General features: G+C 39.2%; 1 protein-coding gene across 5 annotated transcripts in view; it reads left to right on the top strand.

Moving 5' to 3' along the window:
* Positions 1-6,399, top strand: part of arrb1.S (arrestin beta 1 S homeolog) — an 88,474-nt gene extending 82,075 nt beyond the window's left edge. For 4 of the 5 annotated variants that reach the window (XM_041583195.1, NM_001094402.1, XM_041583192.1 and 1 more), the window contains 3 exon segments: positions 2,552-2,622; positions 3,536-3,587; positions 5,932-6,399. In XM_041583195.1, coding sequence (XP_041439129.1) covers positions 2,552-2,622; positions 3,536-3,587; positions 5,932-6,043 — 235 coding nt within the window. In that variant the 3' untranslated portion in view covers positions 6,044-6,399. 5 annotated transcript variants of the gene reach the window in all.
* The last annotated feature ends 16,403 nt before the right edge of the window (positions 6,400-22,802 follow it).

Consider the following 22,802-nt stretch of genomic DNA (forward strand, 5'->3'; position numbering starts at 1 on the left):
GTGCTAGTGTTTGAGTGCCAAGGGAGCCAATTGTGCCTCTCGGGGCTTATCCAAAGAACACTTGCATGTCTACTATTATAGGGTGATGGTTTCCCTCTGCATCTTGGATGAAAAACTTGGAGTATCTTTGTAAGGTGAGGCAGACAGTAAGTATAGGGCACCTCATAGTTACCCCCTGGTATTCCCTATCTTCTATGTCTGAATAAACACAAATCTATTGGATGTTCCACGGGATGCCACTAACCTACCACTCCCTCTGTAAACAGAGTTGCTAAACACCAGCAGCCCTGCATACAAAGCAAGGCACAAATCTTTGCGCCCCATAAAGAGACTAGAGTTTGATTACATGGTGCCAACACATATCAGCCAGAGATAGTTCATATCAGTCTCTACTCTATCTGAATTAATGTCCCAGTCCCTAACCTTATTTCATAACCCAAATGTGAATTGAACTAAGGAACCCAGTGCTGGAAGGCTGCAGTCTTACACCCACTGCCATCTTGGCTCTGAATTCTCTCTATCTCCCCTGATACAATGGTTCTCACCGAGCCTCACCCTCTGCCAGACGTATAATAAAGATTACAGGGGTCAACAATTGAACTACAAATATCTATATTTACTTGGCCTTCATGGAACACAGTATGAATGGTTGGCTCTGTAGAAGTAGCAGCAGCTTGTGCTGTGTTTGGGGAGCGAGGGAGAATGTTGTGCGATTCCAGTTCATGCATTGGTGCTGCCATACTGCCGGTCTTTATAATTTCTGCGTCTTGTACATCTGTGTTGCATGCTCTGCATCCCGTGTCTGCTTCACTTACTTCTCACCGGAGAACGTGGCATCTTTACTCTTTGTCTTGTAATTATTATATTGTGGATCAATAATTGTGTTCCTTTATGTGACAGTATCAGTTGCGGGTCTGTGATGGAAATGTTTGCACCATTTTTAAACATTTTTTTAAGCTCTATGTTTTAATCCTGATCAAATAGGGGCATCAGAACTTTGCAGCCTGCCTAACCCGCCACCCCTTAAAGGGCTGTTCACCTTTAAATTAACTTTTAGTATGATGTAGAGGGGTATATTTATCAAAGAGTGAAGTTAATAGTGAAGTTCCGCCACTACAGTGAAATTCCGCCACTTTCCATTCATTTCTATGGGATTTTTAAAGGCATATTTATCAAAGGGTGAACTTTCACTTTCACCCATTGATAAATATGCCTTTCAAAATCCCATAGAAATGAATTGTGAGCTGCGGAATTTCAGTGTAGTGGCGGAACTTCTCTCTTTGATAAATTTACCCCAGAGAGTGATATTATAATTGGCCTTTTTTGCGGTTATTGAGTTATTTAGCTTTTAGCAGCTCTCTAGTTTGCAAATTCAGCCATCTGGTTGCTAGGGTCCAAACTACCCTATGAGGGTTAGAGCTCAGTTCTACTGGTGGCATCTAACACCCAAGTGACCACATGGCTCCAAGCACTCCAACATATTCTCACCACTTTTGATCAATGGGTCAATTTGTTTATTCTCTTTCTTGACTGGCAGTTATGGAAGTATTTAGCAAACAGGATGAGTATTCATGTATTTCTAAGGACCTGTTCCATGAGAAATTATGCAAAATATTTAGCATTCAAAGGGATACTGACAGATGTGATCCCCATGAGCAATAGAACTAGTAGAAGATGAAGGGTAACTACAGATGAAGCCACTTGGATTTGTGAGTTAAATGCGTCATGACTCATGGTTAATTGAAGAAACTGGGTTATCTAAAGTCATCTTAACTCATTTAATGCATTTAACCTTTTCATTAGCATACCAAAGCACCATTGTTCACAATGGTGAATGCTTTAATTAGATGGGATGTTGTGACACAGTTTTCTGTGTTAAATGAGATAAATGGGATATCTGTGTTTAGTTATTCTGTGTCAAACAGACAAACCAAAGTGGCTGCATCTGTATTTTGCCAGACCGCATTGGTCAATAAAAAAGAGAAACAGGAAACACAACTTTGGCATCTTAAAATGGACATATTGGTATGACTTGGGTTGAAGGAACCAAGACAACCTGGACTTGTTGGCCTATTTACTTCTTCCATCTTTGTGGAAAGTCTTATCACTGTTGCACACGCCAACTGCAGAGGGGTTCTTAGGAAGGACATCACCCACATGTGCCATGTATACAACTTTATGAATGGCATTTAACTGCATACTGTAGATTTGTCCATAGGTGATTGAGGCGGTATCTAAGCAATTGTAGGAAGTTCACTTTAAATTAGGCATCAACCTAAGGGTGCTTAGCAGTTTCCTGTAGTTATTATATATTAAGATCTGGTTGTTGATCTCTTATCTGTAGAGAGAACATTGGCTAAGGCACATTGCACACTCCTATATAATACATGGTTAAAGGTTGGGACAACTGCACTATTGTATTGTAACAGAAAGGGTGGCACCAAAGCATGAGGGACTATGGGGAGTTAAGTGCATCTTCCTTGCTGGGTGACTGCATGGCTCCTGGGACCATGTTGGTTTTATCTAATATGTGTTTTATGGTATATTTCAGTGATGTGGCCGTCGAGCTGCCCTTTACCCTGATGCACCCAAAGCCCAAGGAGGAGCCTCTGCACAGAGAAGGTAAGGGAAATAATGCATATGAACCCTATAGCCAACTCAAAACCATTCAAGGCCCACATACAGGCCGAAAAGAATTTCTTTATTCTTCATAGTCTCCACATTCTCCATAATGCCAACACGGAGACTGGGACCCATCCTTCTCCAGATAGGCAGCTGTTCCATGAAGAAAGAGTGTGTCTTTCTGTGCTGCCTGAACTCCCAGACAAATATGTGGCAGTATTATGCTGAAGTCCATGCTCCCTTGGCACCGTCAAAAGCGATAGATTTTCTTTTATTAAAATAAATCCAGGACCAGGACTGTTTGAGTCAACCAAAAACAATTTATTTTTTAACTGATTTGTCGAAATCCGAAACGGAATCCTAATTTGTGTGACAAACCCTGAGCATTGGATTGTTAAGTGACCCACATTTCCCCTTATTATAACAGTAATTTGCTTCATGTGCCTGACTGTTACTGAATGCAGGGTAACCAAAGAGATTTAGCACAACCAAATTCAAAGGATTTCAAAACATCTTGCCAATTTCAAGCTTCATCCAAAGGAAATCTCATGAATGTCTGAGCGCTCCCACGGTTTACTCCACATGACAAGTCACAAACACCTTCTCTGCCCAAAATCCATAAGTATAAAGTGAAATAAAACGTGATATGTTTGGGGTCCTTTACTGGGTCCACCAGAAGTTGCAGTGTCTGTTCCACTAGAGTTATCTACTTGATATAGATAGATAGACATGAACAGATGCAGATACATATAGATAAATATATTTATTCATGGGTTCCAAATGCCATTGGCCTTATTGGCAGGTGGAAATTGTAGTCAACTGGTGGTGCTCCAGTTTTAAGCCCAAACAACCATCATATGTTTATATTGTTTGCTATTTAAAGGCTCCTAAATGTTCCTGAATTTTCTTTCAGTTCCAGATAATGAAGCCCCTATAGATACAAATCTCATAGAGTTTGATACAAAGTAAGCTGAAACGTGTCTGTTATTACACCGTGTGCCTTGTACTAATGCTGCTTCTTGCCTTTGCGCCACTCTTGCATGGATGATTATAACGCATGCACTAACATCTCTGTCTTCTCTGCATGGCTTCCAAACTGTTTTGCATGCATAAAAGGAAAATCAAAGTAAGACTCTTGTTTGTTTGTATATATATGCAATGTACATTTGTTTTGTGACACCCCAAAGTAAAGAAAGAATGCAAAAGGCAGTTGTGGCATTCATCAATAAAACTTGGCTAAATGTGTGCTCAATTTTTTGGACATATGTATTGTAAAATACAATTTGGCCACATAAGAAGCCATCTGAAGCCATCTGAAGCCATCATCTTCTGGGCTGGTCAGTCAGTTCACCAGGAAGCCCCATAGTGTTCTGATGGTGACCCCTTATATGTGCAGATGGACTTCATTTGGAAAGCAGGTTTTTATTTGTGGCTCATTTCATGTCAACTAAGGTTCAAATAAAGCCCATGTTCACAAAAAGGGAGAGATGTGTGCATCCATCCATCTACAATTAAAGATGAAAGCCATAAATTCTTTAGAATCTAGAGTTTTATTATTAAATTAAAGAGTCCTTTAAAGGGATACTGTTTCAAAATGAATCAGTTAATAGTGCTGCTCCAGCAGAATTCTACACTGAAATCCATTTCTCAAAAGAGCAAACAGATTTTTTTATATTCAATTTTGAAATCTGACATGGGGCTAGACATATTGTCAATTTCCCAGCTGCCCCAAGTCATGTGACTTGTGCTCTGGTAAACTTCAGTCACTCTTTACTGCTGTACTGCAAGTTGGAGTGATATCACCCCCTCCCTTTCCCCCCCCCCCCCAGCAGCCAAACAACAGAACAATGGTAAGGTAACCAGATAGCAGCTCTCTAACACAAGATAACAGCTGCCTGGTAGATATAAGAACAACACTCAATAGTAAAATCCAGGTCCCACTGAGACACATTCAGTTACATTGAGAAGGAAAAACAGCAGCCTGCCAGAAAGCAATTCTCTCCTAAAGTGCAGGCACAAGTCACATGACCAGTGGCAGCTGGGAAATTGACAAAATGTCTAGCCCCATGTCAGATTTCAAGAATTCTGCTGGAGTAACACTAATAACTGATGCATTTTGAAAAAAAACATGTTTTCCGATGACAGGATCCCTTTAAGAACATATATAAGGGCTAAAAGTGATTTGTAGATACACAACAACTCAATAAAAAACTACCGACTGCTTAAAAATACAGATGCCCTTTTTCTAGAGGCATTCATCCTATGGATATGTCAAGATGGGAGGGCACTGCTGCAGAACAGTAGACACCATTTATTTAGCTACTATTGTGCCATAAAACCCTTGCCTGTATGACTTCACTGAACTCTGTTTACATTTGCAAGACTTATTTTCATTCTACCCTGCTCTTTTCCCATTTACAGAGCCCCTTTCGACCTGTCTCTTGCTGACTGGTCTGAACACTGGCTTCAGTCCTCCAAGAGATTTGGAGTGATTTTAGTCTTTCCATTTGAATTGCCATGAATAAAACAACAAGAAATATCATCATCATTTATTTATATAGCGCTGTCAAGATACGCAGTGCTTTACTGCAGTTATAGCTAACAGGGAATAAATGGTGGATAACAAACAAGGATTACAGATACAATAGGGTTAGAACAGAGGTCCCCAACCTTTTTTACCCGTGAGCCACATTCAAATGTAAAAAGAGTTGGAGAGCAACGCAAGCTTGAAAAAGTCCCTTGGGGTGCCAAATAAGGGCTGTGATTGGCTATTTGGTAGCCCCTATGTGGACTGGCAGCCTACAGGAGGCTCTACTTGGCACTATACTTATTTTTTATACAAATAAAAATGTGCTTCCAAGCCTGGAATTCAAAAATAAGCACCTGCTTTGAGGACCCTGAGAGCAACATCCAAGGGGTCGGAGAGCAACATGTTGCTCACGAGCTACTGGTTGGGGATCACTGGGTTAGAAGGACCTAGAGATTAGAGTTTACAAAGTAAAGGTTAGGGTACAATTGAGACATTAGGATTATATAATCACTTTGAAACATGAATATATGTGAAACGTGAAATCAGCAAATATAAAAATGATAAATATAAAAATGAATTAAGTCAAAGAAAGGTGTGAGAATAACCAGAAATATCTAGAGTCATTGTAGACCTTCCTACACCACCAGCCCAACAGAGTGAAAGTGAAACAGCTGAAGATTAGTAGAAGTAACAACAAACTTTCAGTAGAACAACAATGAGATGCTTTAAAACCTGAAACTCTTTGTTTTGTCTTTTTTTCCCCCTCCTCCCTCACCCAGTGATGACGACATTGTCTTTGAAGACTTTGCCCGGCAGAGACTGAAAGGAATGAAAGAAGACAAAGAGGAAGAAGAGGAAGGAACGAATTCTCCTCTAATGAACGACAGATAAACTGGGGTCAAGTTATACCTTTCACTGTGTTTTAACTCGTGGATTAGGCGTCTTCGTTCCGAGCCTACTGATTCTGGCAGCCATTATTATCTTAGTGCTGTTCCATCATTGTCACTCTGCATCTTGCTACCTATCTTGAGTTCCAGCTCCACTATCTTAAATGAAACGTGAGAATTGAAGAGTGCAATCATGGTTCGTGCAACAAGTTACGCAACGGAGTTCTCGTAGCACTTTTGTATTAATCAAGTCTTTTATGCATTTTGTATAACTCCGGTAGTATCACATGCCAATGTTTGTAACAGAACAGCTAGCTCAGAGGCGATTCTGTAGCTTTAACGGTTTCTGAATTTTAAAAACAAAAAAAGTTGCATTTTCTAAACAAAAATATTTCTTGACAGACCTTTGGTACAACGGTTGGAGGCTTTCCACATAGACCATGAAGGATAATAGTCTATGACATAAATGGAAGGAAGATATCTAAATTACTAGTCTCTTGCTAGAGATAGATACGCCTCATTGTGTGGTATCCATTACTCTTCAATGTGCCTGTCACATGATAATGTCTCATTTTGCCCTCCATCCGAACTTTATCCATCAGTATTAGGGGCAAATTCACTAAGATTTGTAGTTGCGCCAGGCGCAACTGTGCCGCACTTCGCCAGGCGTAGTTTCGCTAGCGCTCCGCAAATTCACTAAAATCCGAAGTTGCGCACAGGGGTAGCGTAAGGTTGCGAAGTTGCTCTAGCGTTGATTCGCTAAGCGAATCACTACAAATGCCTGGGAAACCTTCAAAACATCAAATAAAATGTTTATTTTGCCCTACACATGTGCCCACTGTATAGTTAAGTTGCCATGAGTCAGGAAATGTAGGGGGGAAGGAGGGGAGCCCCAAAAATTTTTTCGATCTTTTTCAGCCTATCACCCATAATATAGAAAACATGCCAGCGTTTTTTGGGACTTAGAAAAAATTTTAACTTTTTTTGAAGCAATCCCTATCTACTCTATTGCGCTTCGCCTGGTCTGAGGTGGCGAAGGAAGTCTAGCGTAAAAGGTAGCGTTCAGTACACTGCGCGCGTTAGTGAATTTGTGTAGTTACGTCCGTATCAAAAATTCGCCAGGCGTAAGGGTGCGAAGTAACACTAGCGAGTCTACGCCAGCGTTCATTAGTGAATTTGTGAAGTAACGAAAATGCCCAACGCTAGCGAATTGACGCTAGCGTTCGGCGCTTCAGCGCTTAGTGAATTTGCCCCTTAATCTCATCTCCCTTACTGCCATATTGCCAACTCATATTAGTATTATCTGAACCCTGTTAATATGGCAAATATGTTCTTTTATTAAATAACTAAAAGTCACATTTATTTTTAAGGTATTTTATCCAATATTTGAAGAAATTGTTCTTGGGGGTTACTCATCTATTAACTACCCCAAGAGAAGCAAATTATGTATACCATTCGTCAACTCATGAAATGGCTATTGTTCTTAGTTCCTCATCTTGTACCTATATATTAATTGATCACATGGATTTGATGTTGCAACAGATTTTAGGAAAATTAAGGGTAAAAGTTGACACAAGACATTTATATTGTTAAGTAGGCGATATCATTTTGTAGGAGGTTCAAGGAAGAAATCAGCCAATTCATAGTTACGTTGAAAGTCAGTCCTACTTATGTTGTAGCTGATTCAGAGGAAGGCGAAAAAAAACCTCATCTCATGCGGCCTCCAAAAAACAAAACCTTCCAATGAAACCAGTTCCTGGATCACCATTGTCCCAAGAGTAAAACTATCCGTCGGCTTTTATGTATCGGTTGCTAAAATTATATTCCACCCTTTCTGAAGACCTTCCAGTATGAGAATTTCAGAAAGAGGATTCACTACTCTCGCTGTAACACAATCTTTTTACACCTTAGGATGACGTTTGAGAAAAGAACGTGAGGTTATAGTATTACACCTCTCATATATATATATATATATATATTTATACAAAGTGATCATATTGCCCTGGGGCAAAACAAAGCCCAGATGAGAGAGACTATTTTCCAAACAGTAATACAGAATTATTGATAAGGCCAGTTATTCCTATAGTTCTTAAAGGATAAGTAAACCTTTAAAATCAGTGATTGTAAAACTGATGAGGGGGTTATTCTAAGCACTTTTGTCATTTACACTCATTATTTATTTTGTTTAATTCCAAGATATTAAGGGATACATGTGCTGTTAATATGAATGAATTTTGTTACAACAGCGCCACCTGCTGGTCAGTTTCCCACCAGTCTGACCAGCAAGTAGTCAAGGAAGTTGTCAGGAGAAAGAAAGAGGCTGATGTTCTTCTGCTTAGGAAAGATGTGAGAAAGGTTTCTAATTTTATTCCTAAGCAGAAGAACATCAGCCTCTTTCTTTCTCCTGACAACTTCCTTGACTACTTGCTGGTCAGACTGGTGGGAAACTGACCAGCAGGTGGCGCTGTTGTAACAAAATTCATTCATATTAACAGTACATGTATCCCTTAATATCTTGGAATAAAAAATAAATAAACAATGAATGTACATTGCAAAAGTGCTTAGAATAGCCCCCTCATCAATTTTACATTCACTTATTTTAAAGGTTTACTTATCCTTTAGGGGCAGATTTACATAGTGTCGAATATCGAGGGTTAATTTATCCTCAATATTCGACTGCCGAATGTAAATCCTTCGACTTCGACTTCGAATATCGAAGTCGAAGGATTTACCGCAAATTTTAATCCATCGTTCGAACGATTTTTCTTCGACCAAAAAAACATTAAAAAGCCTATGTGGACCTTCCCCATAGGCTAACATTGCACCTTGGTAGGTTTTAGGTGGCGAAGTAGGGGGTCAAAGTTTTTTTTAAAGAGACAGTACTTCGATTATCGAATATTCGAACGATTTTTAGTTCGAATCGTTCGATTCAAAGTCGAAGTGGAAGGTCGAAGTAGCCAAAAAAATCACTCGAAAATTCAAAGTAAATGGGCCCCTTAAATTCCTATATCTTTTTTTAATTTGGCAGTGAAAAGTAATTTTATTTTTTGGCAGAGGTATAATATAAAGGAAATAAATTTGCTTTTCTAGTTAGAAATATGCCATAGATGGCTTGTCTCTCCTGGTTGTAGAGCTTTGTTAGACCAGTATTATTTGGTGGAGTTTGCCTTTATAAATTTCAAAAAATGTTTTTTTTACTATTCAATTTATAGGAGGGATACTACTAGTTGAGCACAAGAGTCTTACAAAGGAAAATTAGAACTGAGACTATGAACACGTTGCAACCTTTTTACATCACAATTAAACATTTTTCAGAGAAATATTTATCGGCCCCAGTCGAGTAATTTGTATTTTTTTAAAAAGTGTTGCCATTTCTCACGCCATGAGCTGCTTTGAAATGTAACTGCGATGATTACTCTGTAAATATTTACCTTTATATAACGAACATTTCATGACTCCATTTCCTTTTTTTTCTGCCGACGAGTAAGATGTATATTTAGTATTTTAACATGACTTGTGCAAATCATTTTAAGTTTGTTCCTTGATATGTCCGTGTGTTTGTGTTCAGATTAAACGCAGTGTCGCTGTTTCTACTTGGACAATACATTTTATTTCTCAAGTTAACACAACCTGGAATGTGTGTCTTTGATTTTGCCCAAAACTTGCCAGATCTCGGTTTGTAAATTTGTCAAGACAATTGAACGAGGTTATCAACGGGGAAAGACATTGGGGCAAATTCACAAAGATTCATAGTTGCGCCAGCGTCCGCTTCGCCGCACTTCTCCAGGTGAATTTTCGCCAGCGCTACGCAAATTCACTAAAATCCGAAGTTGCGCTCAGGGAAACGAAAAGTTGCGAAGTTGCGCTAGTGTTAATTCGCCAAGAAAAGCGAAGTTACTCTATCGATGGTTAATTTGCATACGGCGCCAAATTGAAGTTACAATGGAGGAATACGTATCAGCACTACACAAGCCTGAGAAACCTTCAAAACATCAAATAAAATTTTTATTTTGCCCTACACATGAGCCCCCTGTATAGTTAAGTTGCCATGAGTTAGGAAATGTAGGGGGGAAGGAGGGGAGCCCTAAAAAAATTTCGATCTTTTTCAGCCTATCACCCATAATATAGAAAAAACGCCAGCGTTTTTTGGGACTTTGAAAAAATGTGAACTTTTTTTGAAGCAATCCCTATCTACTCTCTATTGCACTTCGCCTGGTCTGAGGTGGCGAAGGAAGTCTGGCGTAAAAGGTAGAGTTCAAAAAAATGCGCGTGTCAGTGAATTTGCGTAGTTACGTCCGTTGTGCAAATTCGCCAGGCGTAAGGGTGCGAAGTAACACTAGCGAATTTACGCCAGCGTCCGTTAGTGAATCGGCGCATTAACGAAAATGCGCTACGCTAGCGAATTAACGCTAGCGTTAAGCGCTTCGTCCTTTAGTGAATTTGCCCCATTGTCTCTAAGGATTTGTGACCCTTAATGGAAATGTATTTAATGGTTTGGTACAACTGGTCACACTATCTGTGTCGTGTATATGAGCCAATAAGGAGCATATTCATTTATGGCATAATTGGGCATTTTGTTAGAAATTAACACAAAAAAAGATAACGGAAATCACCATGTTTTACATTGTTTTAAAAATCAAAATCCTAAAGGATTGAGCACTGCTATAAGGGGAAACGTTTGCTTTTTAAACCTAAAAAAACACCCTATTATAATTGTAATGTTACAATTGGGATTATATATTACTGGTCTCTACTGGTTTTCTAGATAAATGAGTAGAGGTTTTCATACTTCTATGCAGGACCGCCATCAGAAATCGCAGGGCCCCATACGACAAAATTTCCTGGGCCCCCTGGGCTGCACCCACCGCAAGCCCCACCTACAGGTCCGCCCCCCCACCACACAGTAAAAAAACAAAAAAGATATTGGTGGCTAGGGTTCCCACATGTTAATAAAAAATAAAACGATATTGGTGGTCAGGGCCCCCCCATAAAAAAACATTTGTGGCCAGGGTCCCCCCATTAAAAAATATTGGTGGCTAGGACCCCACATGAGAAAAAAAAAATGGTGGCCAAAATTGGTTGCCAGGCCCCCCCCCACAAAATTTGTGGCCAGGGCCCCTTAAACGTCCATGCCTTCCCGAAGTCAGCAGCTCTTAGAAAGATGCGGGGGCCTGGCTAATCAAGTAAGTGTGGCGTGGCCTGGCCCCCCCTTACGCTCGGGGCCCCCTACAACTGTCCCCCCCGATGGCTGCCCTGCTTCTATGGTTCAAGTGCCCGCAAAAGGAGCAAACTTTGGTCCTATAAGTGTTACAACCTGTATGCGGAGAAGCCTGTGTACTGCCCAGAACAACTTCTAAGTGAACAAGAGAGCCCCACTTTCCCCAGAATTCACCGACCCCCTTTTGGGGACTTTCTGCAGCGGAAAAAGGCAGGTATTTTATTCACAAGTGAAGTGTACGAGTCGGAACTGTTCAAAGGCTGGCGGGAAGATTCGTAGTTTTTGGCAAAGATTCAAAGGCTGGTGACAAGATTCATAATCAAAACAACAGGCAAGGGCCAAAAACCAGAAAGGATAGTCAAATAAAGCTTTAGAAAGTTCGGGGGAGCTGAAGACAAGCTTGAGCAATAAATACTGTCAGAGATTCGCTTTTAAATTCAAATTTGATGCCAAGCGTTACGTCAGCACCGCCGCCATCTACACAGCACATTACGTATATTATATTATATCATTGCGCATGTGCAAAGGTAAGGGAATGTGCCGGTCTTCCAGAGCGCCTTACAATATGAGATTTATGAAATGAGGACATTCGTGTTGCTTTGATTAAAATGATGGGTAAGTGGATTGGGTTGTAAGTAGGTCACATGAGGAGCTCCCCACATCTGAATATCAATAACATCTTATATAAATGACCTACCCATCTACCCATCATCCCTTCTGATCAGACAATCAGTAAAACACACCAACGGGGAACCCCACATATAAATTGTTCATTACAGGCCCCGCCCATCACTCCGATTTGAACTGTCACTCGGTATAACTGAATCAATGAAGGCAAAACATATGAGGAACTCCTGGTATAGATCAACAATGTTGTGTCAAACCCAAATACTCGTTTTGTATGTGTCACATGTGATACCGAAACCAGTGAAGGAAAAGCTCCCCAACGTATAAGGGACATGGCCAGGGACGCTCCTTCCATGGGGCAAAATGAGAACTGGCAGCCGCCTCTTAGGCATCGAGGCTACTGCCACCTGAAGACTCAGGATCAACCCTGGACATAACATATACACTAATTCACTTACTTGTGACCACAAACTTAGTAAAGTCTTCTACTTCCTAACACTCTCACCCCAAATCTCCCCCTAACTGACCTTCAGACTGGGCTCCCTTAGCTCATAACAAGGTTACAGATATATAGAAACATTGGGGTGTCACCCTGCTATAATTCCAGGGGTACCCAGGGCACAAATAAACACTCACCCCAAATCTCCCCCTAACTGACCTTCAGACTGGGCCCCCTTAGCTCATAACAAGGTTACAGATATATAGAAACATTGGGGTGTCACCCTGCTATAGTTCCAGGGGTACCCAGGGTACAAATAAGCACTCACCCCAAATCTCCCCCTAACTGACCTTCAGACTGGGCCCCCTTAGCTCATAACAAGGTTACAGATATATAGAAACATTGGGGTGTCACCCTGCTATAGTTCCAGGGGTACCCAGGGTACAAATAAGCACTCACCCCAAATCTCCCCCTAACTGACCTTCAGACTGGGCCCCCTTAGCTCATAACGAGGTTACAGATATATAGAAACATCGGGGTGTCACCCTGCTATAGTTCCAGGGGTACCCAGGGTACAAATAATCACTCACCCCAAATCTCCCCCTAACTGACCTTCAGACTGGGCCCCGTTAGCTCATAACGAGGTTACAGATATATAGAAACATTGGGGTGTCACCCTGCTATAGTTCCAGGGGTACCCAGGGTACAAATAAACACTCACCCCAAATCTCCCCCTAACTGACCTTCAGACTGGGCCCCCTTAGCTCATAACAAGGTTACAGATATATAGAAACATTGGGGTAACAGTCACCCTGCTATAGTTCCAGGGGTACCCAGGGCACAAATAAACACTCACCCCAAATCTTCCCCTAACTGACCTTCAGGCTGGGCCCCCTTAGCTCATAACAAGGTTACAGATATATAGAAACATTGGGGTGTCACCCTGCTATAGTTCCAGGGGTACCCAGGGTACAAATAATCACTCACCCCAAATCTCCCCCTAACTGACCTTCAGACTGGGCCCCCTTAGCTCATAACAAGGTTACAGATATATAGAAACATTGGGGTAACAGTCACCCTGCTATAGTTCCAGGGGTACCCAGGGTACAAATAAGCACTCACCCCAAATCTCCCCCTAACTGACCTTCAGACTGGGCCCCCTTAGCTCATAACAAGGTTACAGATATATAGAAACATTGGGGTGTCACCCTGCTATAGTTCCAGGGGGTACCCAGGGTACAAATAAGCACTCACCCCAAATTTCCCCCTAACTGACCTTCAGACTGGGCCCCCTTAGCTCATAACAAGGTTACAGATATGTAGAAACATTGGGGTGTCACCCTGCTATAGTTACTGGCTGGTCACAACTAAATACAAACAGCAGGGAGAGTGAATAGACACTGGCAGGAAGTTGGCTGGAAATTTTGGATTTTTAAACCTGGAGATTATTATATTTACTACAATCTGTTTCCATCAGCAAAAATGATGAGTAAACAGTTTAACCAGTAGAGGGCAGCAATAGACTGTGCGGCAAACAAACACAATAATAGCAATCAAAACAATCAGTTAATTCCTACAATATGTGAGTGGAGAAGCAGTCAATTAAATTAACTGTTAGTATGTTATAGAATCGCTAATTCTAAGTAACTTTTTAATTGGTCTTCATTTTTTCTTTTTTATCTTTTTTGAATTATTTGCCTTCTTCTTCTGACTCTTTCAAAAGGGGGTCACTGACCCCATCTAAAAAACAAATGCTCTGTAAGGCTACAAATGTATTGTTATTACTACTTTTTATTCCTCCTCTTTCTATTCAGGTCTCTCCTATTCATATTCCTGTCTCTTATTCAGATCAATATATGGTTGCTAGGGGAATTTGGATCCTAGCAACCAAATGGCTGAAATGACAAACTGGAGAGCTGCTGAATAAAAAGCTAAATAACTCAAAAACCACAAATAAAATAAAATGGAAACCTTTTGCAAATTATCTCAGAATATAAATCCCTACATCATACTAACAGTTAATTTATATAATTTATATTGAAAAGATTTATATATAGTGATCATATCCCCTTATATATTTATATATAGTGATTATATCCCCTTATATATTTATATATAGTGATCATATCCCCCTTATATATTTATATATAGTGATCATATCCCCCTTATATATAGTGATCATATCTCCTTATATATTTATATATAGTGATCAAATCCCCTTATATATTTATATATAGTGATCATATCCCCTTATATATTTATATATAGTGATCATATCCCCCTTATATATTTATATATAGTGATCATATCCCCCTTATATATTTATATATAGTGATCATATCCCCTTATATATTTATATATAGTGATCATATCCCCTTATATATTTATATATAGTGATCATATCCCCTTATATATTTATATATAGTGATTATATCCCCCTTATATATTTATATATAGTGATCATATCCCCTTATATATTTATATATAGTGATCATATCCCCTTATATATTTATATATAGTGATCATATCCCCTTATATATTTATATATAGTGATCATATCCCCCTTATATATTTATATATAGTGATCATATCCCCTTATATATTTATATATAGTGATCATATCCCCTTATATATTTATATATAGTGATCATATCCCCCTTATATATTTATATATAGTGATCATATCCCCCTTATATATTTATATATAGTGATCATATCCCCTTATATATTTATATATAGTGATCATATTCCCCTTATTTATTTATATATAGTGGTCATATCCCCTTATATATTTATATATAGTGATTATATCCCCCTTATATATTTATATATAGTGATCATATCCCCTTATATATTTATATATAGTGATCATATCCCCTTATATATTTATATATAGTGATCATATCCCCTTATATATTTATATATAGTGATCATATCCCCCTTATATATTTATATATAGTGATCATATCCCCCTTATATATATATATATATATATATATATAGTGATCATACCCCCCTTATATAGTTATATATAGTGATCATATCCCTCTTATATATATATATATAGTGATCATATCCCCTTATATATTTATATATAGTGATCATACCCCCTTATATATTTATATATAGTGATCATATCCCCTTATATATTTATATATAGTGATCATATCCCCCTTATATATTTATATATAGTGATCATATCCCCTTATATATTTATATATAGTGATCATATCCCCCTTATATATTTATATATAGTGATCATATCCCCCTTATATATATATATATATATATATATATATAGTGATCATACCCCCCTTATATAGTTATATATAGTGATCATATCCCTCTTATATATATATATATAGTGATCATATCCCCTTATATATTTATATATAGTGATCATACCCCCCTTATATATTTATATATAGTGATCATATCCCCTTATATATTTATATATAGTGATCATATCCCCCTTATATATTTATATATAGTGATCATATCCCCCTTATATATATATATATATATATATATATATAGTGATCATACCCCCCTTATATAGTTATATATAGTGATCATATCCCTCTTATATATATATATATATATAGTGATCATATCCCCTTATATATTTATATATAGTGATCATACCCCCCTTATATATTTATATATAGTGATCATATCCCCTTATATATTTATATATAGTGATCATATCCCCCTTATATATTTATATATAGTGATCATATCCCCCTTATATATTTATATATAGTGATCATATCCCCCTTTTTATACAAGAGACATGCATTAATGGGAGTGGCAGGTTGATAAAGGGGGTTGGGTGAATAAAGGGGTGGGTATTGGGGATATAAGGGTTTTGGCAGAATAAAGAGGGGTGTTTATGATGGATACGAGAGACCATTAACTACAGAAAAGTGAAATAATTGAAAAACCTTACAAATATATTATTTTAATGACCTCCATCCACAACTTGTTGTAATATTTGACAGTTCTTTTATTATGCAACATTTTATTTTTGAGTTTACATTCCCTTTATATCGGAGGGAGAAATGCCACCAATGCAGAAGGCTGTGGAAATTCAGTTTTTTTTTATGTTTCTTTTGTTAATGAACAATCCCAATTTACAATCAGAGAGCCATTCCCAGTTGCACCCGCCTTTCAACACTTCGTTCTGCCGCTTCATCGAGTGACACATTTATGCCTCAAATGACCTCGACTTCCGTGTTGTTTCGCTCATAAACGCTGCTCTGTGCGCAGGGTGATGGGGGTATAAAACTGCTGGACGTGCCTGAGAATGTTCTTTCCAAGTGCTGATCATCAACTCGGTAAGTCACTGCCATCGGATCATTTCTGTTCAGGGCTCAGATTTCCTTTGGGTCCAGTGAGGAAATATATGTGATTTTTTGTTAATACCCAGGTCTTTCCTCAAGATTAGAGGCCAATTTACATGGAACTGCCCCTATGAGTATTAATGACCTACAAATCCACAGTAGATATGGGCTGGAATAGATATGAGTTTTAATTGGAAACAATCCTTGGTCTTGTCTAGTGATCCCCAACCAGTAACATGTTGCTCCCCAACCCCTTGGATGTTACTCCCAGTGGCCTCAAAGCAGGTGATTATTTTTGAATTCCAGGCTTGGAGGCAAGTTTTGGTGCATAAAAACCAGGTGTCCTGCCAAACAGAGTCTCCTGTAGCTGCCAATCCACATAGGGGCTACTAATAGCCAATCACAGCCCATAATTTGCAGCACCAAGAACATTTTGCATCCTTGTGTTGCACCAAATACAGGTTTGGGATCGGGATTCGGCCTTTTTCAGCAGGATTCGGATTCAGCAGAATCCTTCTGCCCGGCCGAACTGAATCCTTATTTGCAAATTAGGGGCGGGGAGGGAGATTGGGTGACTTTTTGTCACACAAAAGGGAAGTAAAAAAATGTTTTTCCCTTCCCAAACCTAATTTGCAAATGCAAATTAGGATTCAGATTTGGTTCGGTATTCGGCGAAATCTTTCACAAAGGATTCGGGGGTTCGGCCAAATCCAAAATAGTGGATTCGGTGCCTCCCTCGTTGCTCTCCAACTTTTTTTTACATTTAAATGTGGCTCATGGGTAAAAAAAGGTTGGGGATCCCTGGTCTAGTTTAATCTGTTTTTCTCACCAGTATTCCCATAGGCTTTACTTGGAGGCAACTGAGAGACCAGTCTAAAGAACAATGTTTTAATCTCTAGTTTTCTCATCTAAATTACTTGGAGACAATTCTCAAGCCAATCTTAAGAATAATCTGTCTCAAAACCAGTTTTCCAATGCACTTTACTGAGAAGGAATTCTAAGGGGCAGATTTACTAAAGAGCGAATTCTCTAACTTTGACTAATGGACGTTACTCCGCAAATTCACTATAATGCGGATTTTACTGAACGTCAGCTCTTTCACCGGAGTTGACTTTGCCACCTCAGACCAGACGAAGTCCTATAAAGCAGCGAGATCTTCCTCAATCTTCTGTCACTTACATTATGGGGCAGATTTACATAGGTTCGGATATCGAGGGTTAATTAACCCTCGATATTCGACTGCCGAATGTAAATACTTCGAATATCGAAGTCGAAGGATTTACCGCAAATAGTTTGATCGAAGGATCGAACGAAAAATCGTTCAATTCGAAGGATTTTAATCCATCGATGGAACGATTTTTCTTCGACCAAAAAAACATTAGAAAGCCTATGGGGACCTTCGGTAGGTTTTAGGTGGCGAAGTAGGGGGGTCGATTTTTTTTTTAAAGAGACAGTACTTCGACTATTGTTCGAATAGTCGAGCGATTTTTAGTTTGAATCATTCGATTCGAAATTGAAGTCGTAGTCGAAGGTTGAAGTAGCCAATTCGATGGTCGAAGTAGCCAAAAAAAACCATTCGAAATTCAAAGTTTTTTTTTATTCTTTTCCTTCACTCGAACGAAGTAAATGGGCCCCAAATCCTGTGAGCCAAAAATGCATCAAAGTTCAAAAAACGCTGGCGACTTTTCCTTTTTTCAGTGGGATTGGCTGCAAAAGTAACAAACTTTTTTTAGGTAACCGGTTTAGGCACAAAAACGCTAGCGCATCTTCGTTATGAAATGCTCGCACTGCCGAAGTAACGTTAGCGATAAGTCATCAGCGTTCGGCCCCAGGGCGCAACTTCGCATGCTAGTGATTTAGCGCATTCGTATCGCATTTCCACGTAGCAAAGTGGTGCGACGTGTGCGAAACGGTCACTGGCAACAATTCGCCCTTTAGTTAATCTGCCCCTAAGACTTTAGAACAATCTATTTTTCCATAGACTTTACTTGGAGGCATTTTTAAAACTTGTCTAAAGAAAATGAGCAAGTGTCCATTTGGCACTAAATGCGTTAGGCTCTACACCTCCTAATAAACATTTTTTGACAACTTCCTTGACTACTTGCTGGTCAGACTGGTGGGAAACTGACCAGCAGGTGGCGCTGTTGTAACAAAATTCATTCATATTAACAGTACATGTATCCCTTAATATCTTGGAATAAAAACAAAATAAATAATGAATGTACATTACAAAAGTGCTTAGAATAGCCCCCTCATCAATTTTACATTCACTTATTTTAAAGGTTTACTTATCCTTTAAATCCCTCGAAATTCGACTGGGGAATAGAATCGAATAGGCAATTCGGGCGAATTTACGCACTGGCGAATAGTCGAATGGGTGAATATTCGCCAGGCGAAAAGGCACACAATCGAATATTCGATCGAAGGATTTTCATTCGAACGAATGATCGATCGAATGCCTTTGTATTCGATCAAAAACTTAGAAAACAAGCCAAAGGGACTTTCCCATAGGCTTTTAAAGCAATTCGGTAGGTTTAATCTGGCGAAATAGGCAGTCAAAGTATTTTTAAAAGAGACAGTACTTCGACTAAAGAATGGGCGAATAGTCGCAGCGTTTTTGCGCTCGTTCTATTCGAATCATTCTACTCAGGCGAATTTACGCCAATTCGAAAGTCGAGGAGCACAAAAAATGACTCGAAATTCGAGCTTTTTTCCCTCTATTCATTCACCCAAGCTTGGTGAATGGGCCCCCTTTGAAGGTGAACCACCCCTTTAAGGTATGAAGATCCATATTACGTAAATATCCTTTATCCCCAAAACCCCAGGTCCTGAGCATTCTGGATAACAGGTCCCATACCTGTATATCATTGCTCTCAGTCATCAGTTATTAGCCACCAACACCCCAGTGGTGGTCATTGTCCTTTCCTAATATTAAGGCCAATCTTCGTCTGAAGATTTTCTGGTGAAACTTCCGTAGACTTTTCTGACATGTTATCATGGGTAGGAGAGAAAAATGATCAATAACTTGGTGAATTAATACCAGGAATAGAGATGTAGCCTCCAAATCACTGTGGTTGCTGGGAAACCCCACCTTAGTAACTAGATAGCATTTCTAGTTTTGGCAGAAAAGATGTCTACAAGCCGCATTTGGAAGTAAAGTAACAGCACTTCCCCATTGAGGTTAAACTAATATTTGCTCCCAAGAATAACAGTAAGCTGGAATTTAATTAAACCTGCAGAGGTTTGTTAAACAGAGATGGTTGCTGTGTGTGTGTGTGAGACACAATCAAATAAAGCGTCAGACAACCAACAAACAGCTTATTCCGTCTCGCCAGTCCCATCACTGATCTGATCCTTTGGTCTGCTCCAAAGTCCACCAGAATCAAAAGCCCTGAGTTTTTCTCACTATATAAAATTTAGAACAATGTATGTCTATGGGAAAAACCTTGGGGGTCATTTATCTTCACTGGGCAAATTTAACCCATTTCACTTCACCAAAAATTCCCCACCACCGAAAATTCATCGAAAAGACTATGGGCATCAAGTTTTTTGTTTTTTTTTCAAAAAGCAAACTTTTTTTTTTGACAGGCAACATTTTTTTTTCTCCCATTGAAATCTATGGCAAAAAAAATTGACTTATCCCTGGCAGTAACCCATGGCAACCAATCAAATTGTTGCATTCATTGTTCTACTTACAGTTGGGCTGGAGTTGATGGACATTGTCTGTAAGATCTATCACACCAGGTTATGAAATGCTGGGTTTACTATATCATAGAATGCTGGGGACACTGTGCCATGAAATGCTGGGGCAACTGTCAGGAAAGGCCTGTATTTTTTTAAAAACTACTGTGTTATAAAATGCTGGGGCCACAGTGTCATATATTGCTGGGGGTTACATGAAGTCACTGAATATATATATATATATATATATATATATATATCACAGACAGGAGAATGCTATTTCTACCTATGGGTTTGTCAGTGGCAATGGGACGTCTCCTCCCCATATAAACTGACAATTTGGGGTTTTTTGGAATTCTGTAAAAGATTCCCATGGGGGCTACAGTAGTGATTAGTGAATGTCATTACCCCGGGTGGCCCTTCTGGGGCTGATCCTCTCACATATATGAAACAGAGGGAAGTTCACATGTCAATATAATAGGTAGCAATCAGTAGCTTAAAGGAAAACTATACCCCCAAAATGAATACTTAAGCAACAGATAGTTTATATCAAATTGAATGACATATTAAAGAATCTTACCAAACTGGAATATATATTTACATAAATATTGCCCTTTGACATCATTTGCCTTGAGCCACCATTTCGTGACTCTATCTGTGCTGCCTCAGAGATCACCTGACCAGAAATACTACAACACTAACTGTAACAGGAAGAAGTGAGGAAGCAAAAGGCAGAACTCTGTCAGTTAATTGGCTCATGTGACCTTACATGTGGTTTGTATGTGTGCACAGTGAATCTTACGATCTCAGGGGGCGGTCCTTATTTTTTAAAATGGCAATTTTCTATTTATGATTACCCAATGGCACATACTACTAATAAAGTATATTATTATGATAATGGTTTATTTAGATGAAGCAGGGTTTTACACATGAGCTGTTTTACTCAGTATCTTTTAATAGAGACCTACATTGTTTGGGGGGTATAGTTTTCCTTTAAGAAAATGTAGAAGCACCTCCATAAAATAATATCAGGTATCTATGTACCCGAGGCACAGGCTACAGGTTATCTATTGTCAGTCAGTAGAGAGCAGCAGATAACGTAGGCCATTGCCGGCTGTAAAGGTCGGATGGTGGAGAATCATTAACTTCCTGTAGGGCAACGGCTCTGAAAATGTCTCGCCTCAACTGTCAGTTCTGTATCACCAGCATTATCCAATAAGTAGCCAGAGCATGGGCTCATGTGTCAGAACTTTAATTGGCCGGACCGCAGAATAGTTAGAGATTCAATAACTCCAGTAAACCAAGATCCTTAGGATTCAGTTAATGTTCTGAGTAGGCTTTAGCGAGGGACCACATAGAATGCTAGGCTAGTACTGCTATAGTCAATGGCCAGCACTTTATTGTCAACCTGGGCACTTGGCAGGAGGCAACTGTAAACTGAATGAATAAAGCATGTTTTATAGGTAGCCTATATGTTGGCAGGAGCCCACTGGCAGAATAAAGAGAACCTTTCAGCCAGATATGCAGATAATTACTACTGTTTAATGACTCTTCGCTGGCAATGCCACTTCAGAAATTGTAATAGGCAGTTGCAAATGGTCAATGTAACGACCTTCTTGGGGACATTGGGGCTCATTTATCAACACTGGGCAAATTTGCCCATGGGCTGTTACCTATAGCAACCAATCACTGATTAGCTTTCTAAAGCCAACTGCAAGTAGAACAATGAATGCAGCAATCTGATTGGTTGCCATGGGTTACAGCCCATGGGCAAATTTGCCCAGTGTTGATAAATGACCCCCAGTGTGCCACTGCTCTCCCCCTGCCTTGTAGATCCTCACTGCCTTCACTGTAAAGTCACTTGCAATTTTTTTGAAAATTGGGGCAACTATTTGTCACCCTAGATTGGATCCTAGCTAACTCGAGGTGCCCACCTTGGCTTATTGACAGATAAACAGTCCAGAAAGAGACTCAATGATCTCCAATAGCATGTGAAGCCCAGAAGACCCTGGCCAATATAAAGATTTGATTAGAAAAACGTTAACAGCTAAATAAATGTATTTATTAGATAAAAAAGAGTAAAATATGTTTCTAATATTTGTTTCTTACCAGGAGAAACCCGAACAAAGGGAACATGTATTGTATCATTAACTAAAATGGAAACATTTCCATAGGTGACGCCTAGAGATGAGTGAACGAGTCACATCGTTTTCAACTGATTTGGAATTTCAGCAAATGGGCTTCTCTTCTGGGACCTTCAGTCTCTTCTGGGACCCTGCCTCAAATGTACGCAGGTATATGCTTGAATAGTTTCATGATGAATAGGTCTAGAGAACGGGTATAATATAATATAAGTTGGTAGATTCAAACACTGGATAAACTGGCGTAATATTTTCAATGAGAACTAAAACTGAGATTTTAGATGAAAGTTTATTGGATTCATGGTTTATCCTCA

This window comes from Xenopus laevis, chromosome 2S (genome assembly GCF_017654675.1).
Source record: "Xenopus laevis strain J_2021 chromosome 2S, Xenopus_laevis_v10.1, whole genome shotgun sequence".
In the NCBI taxonomy this organism is placed as follows: Eukaryota; Metazoa; Chordata; class Amphibia; order Anura; family Pipidae; genus Xenopus; species Xenopus laevis.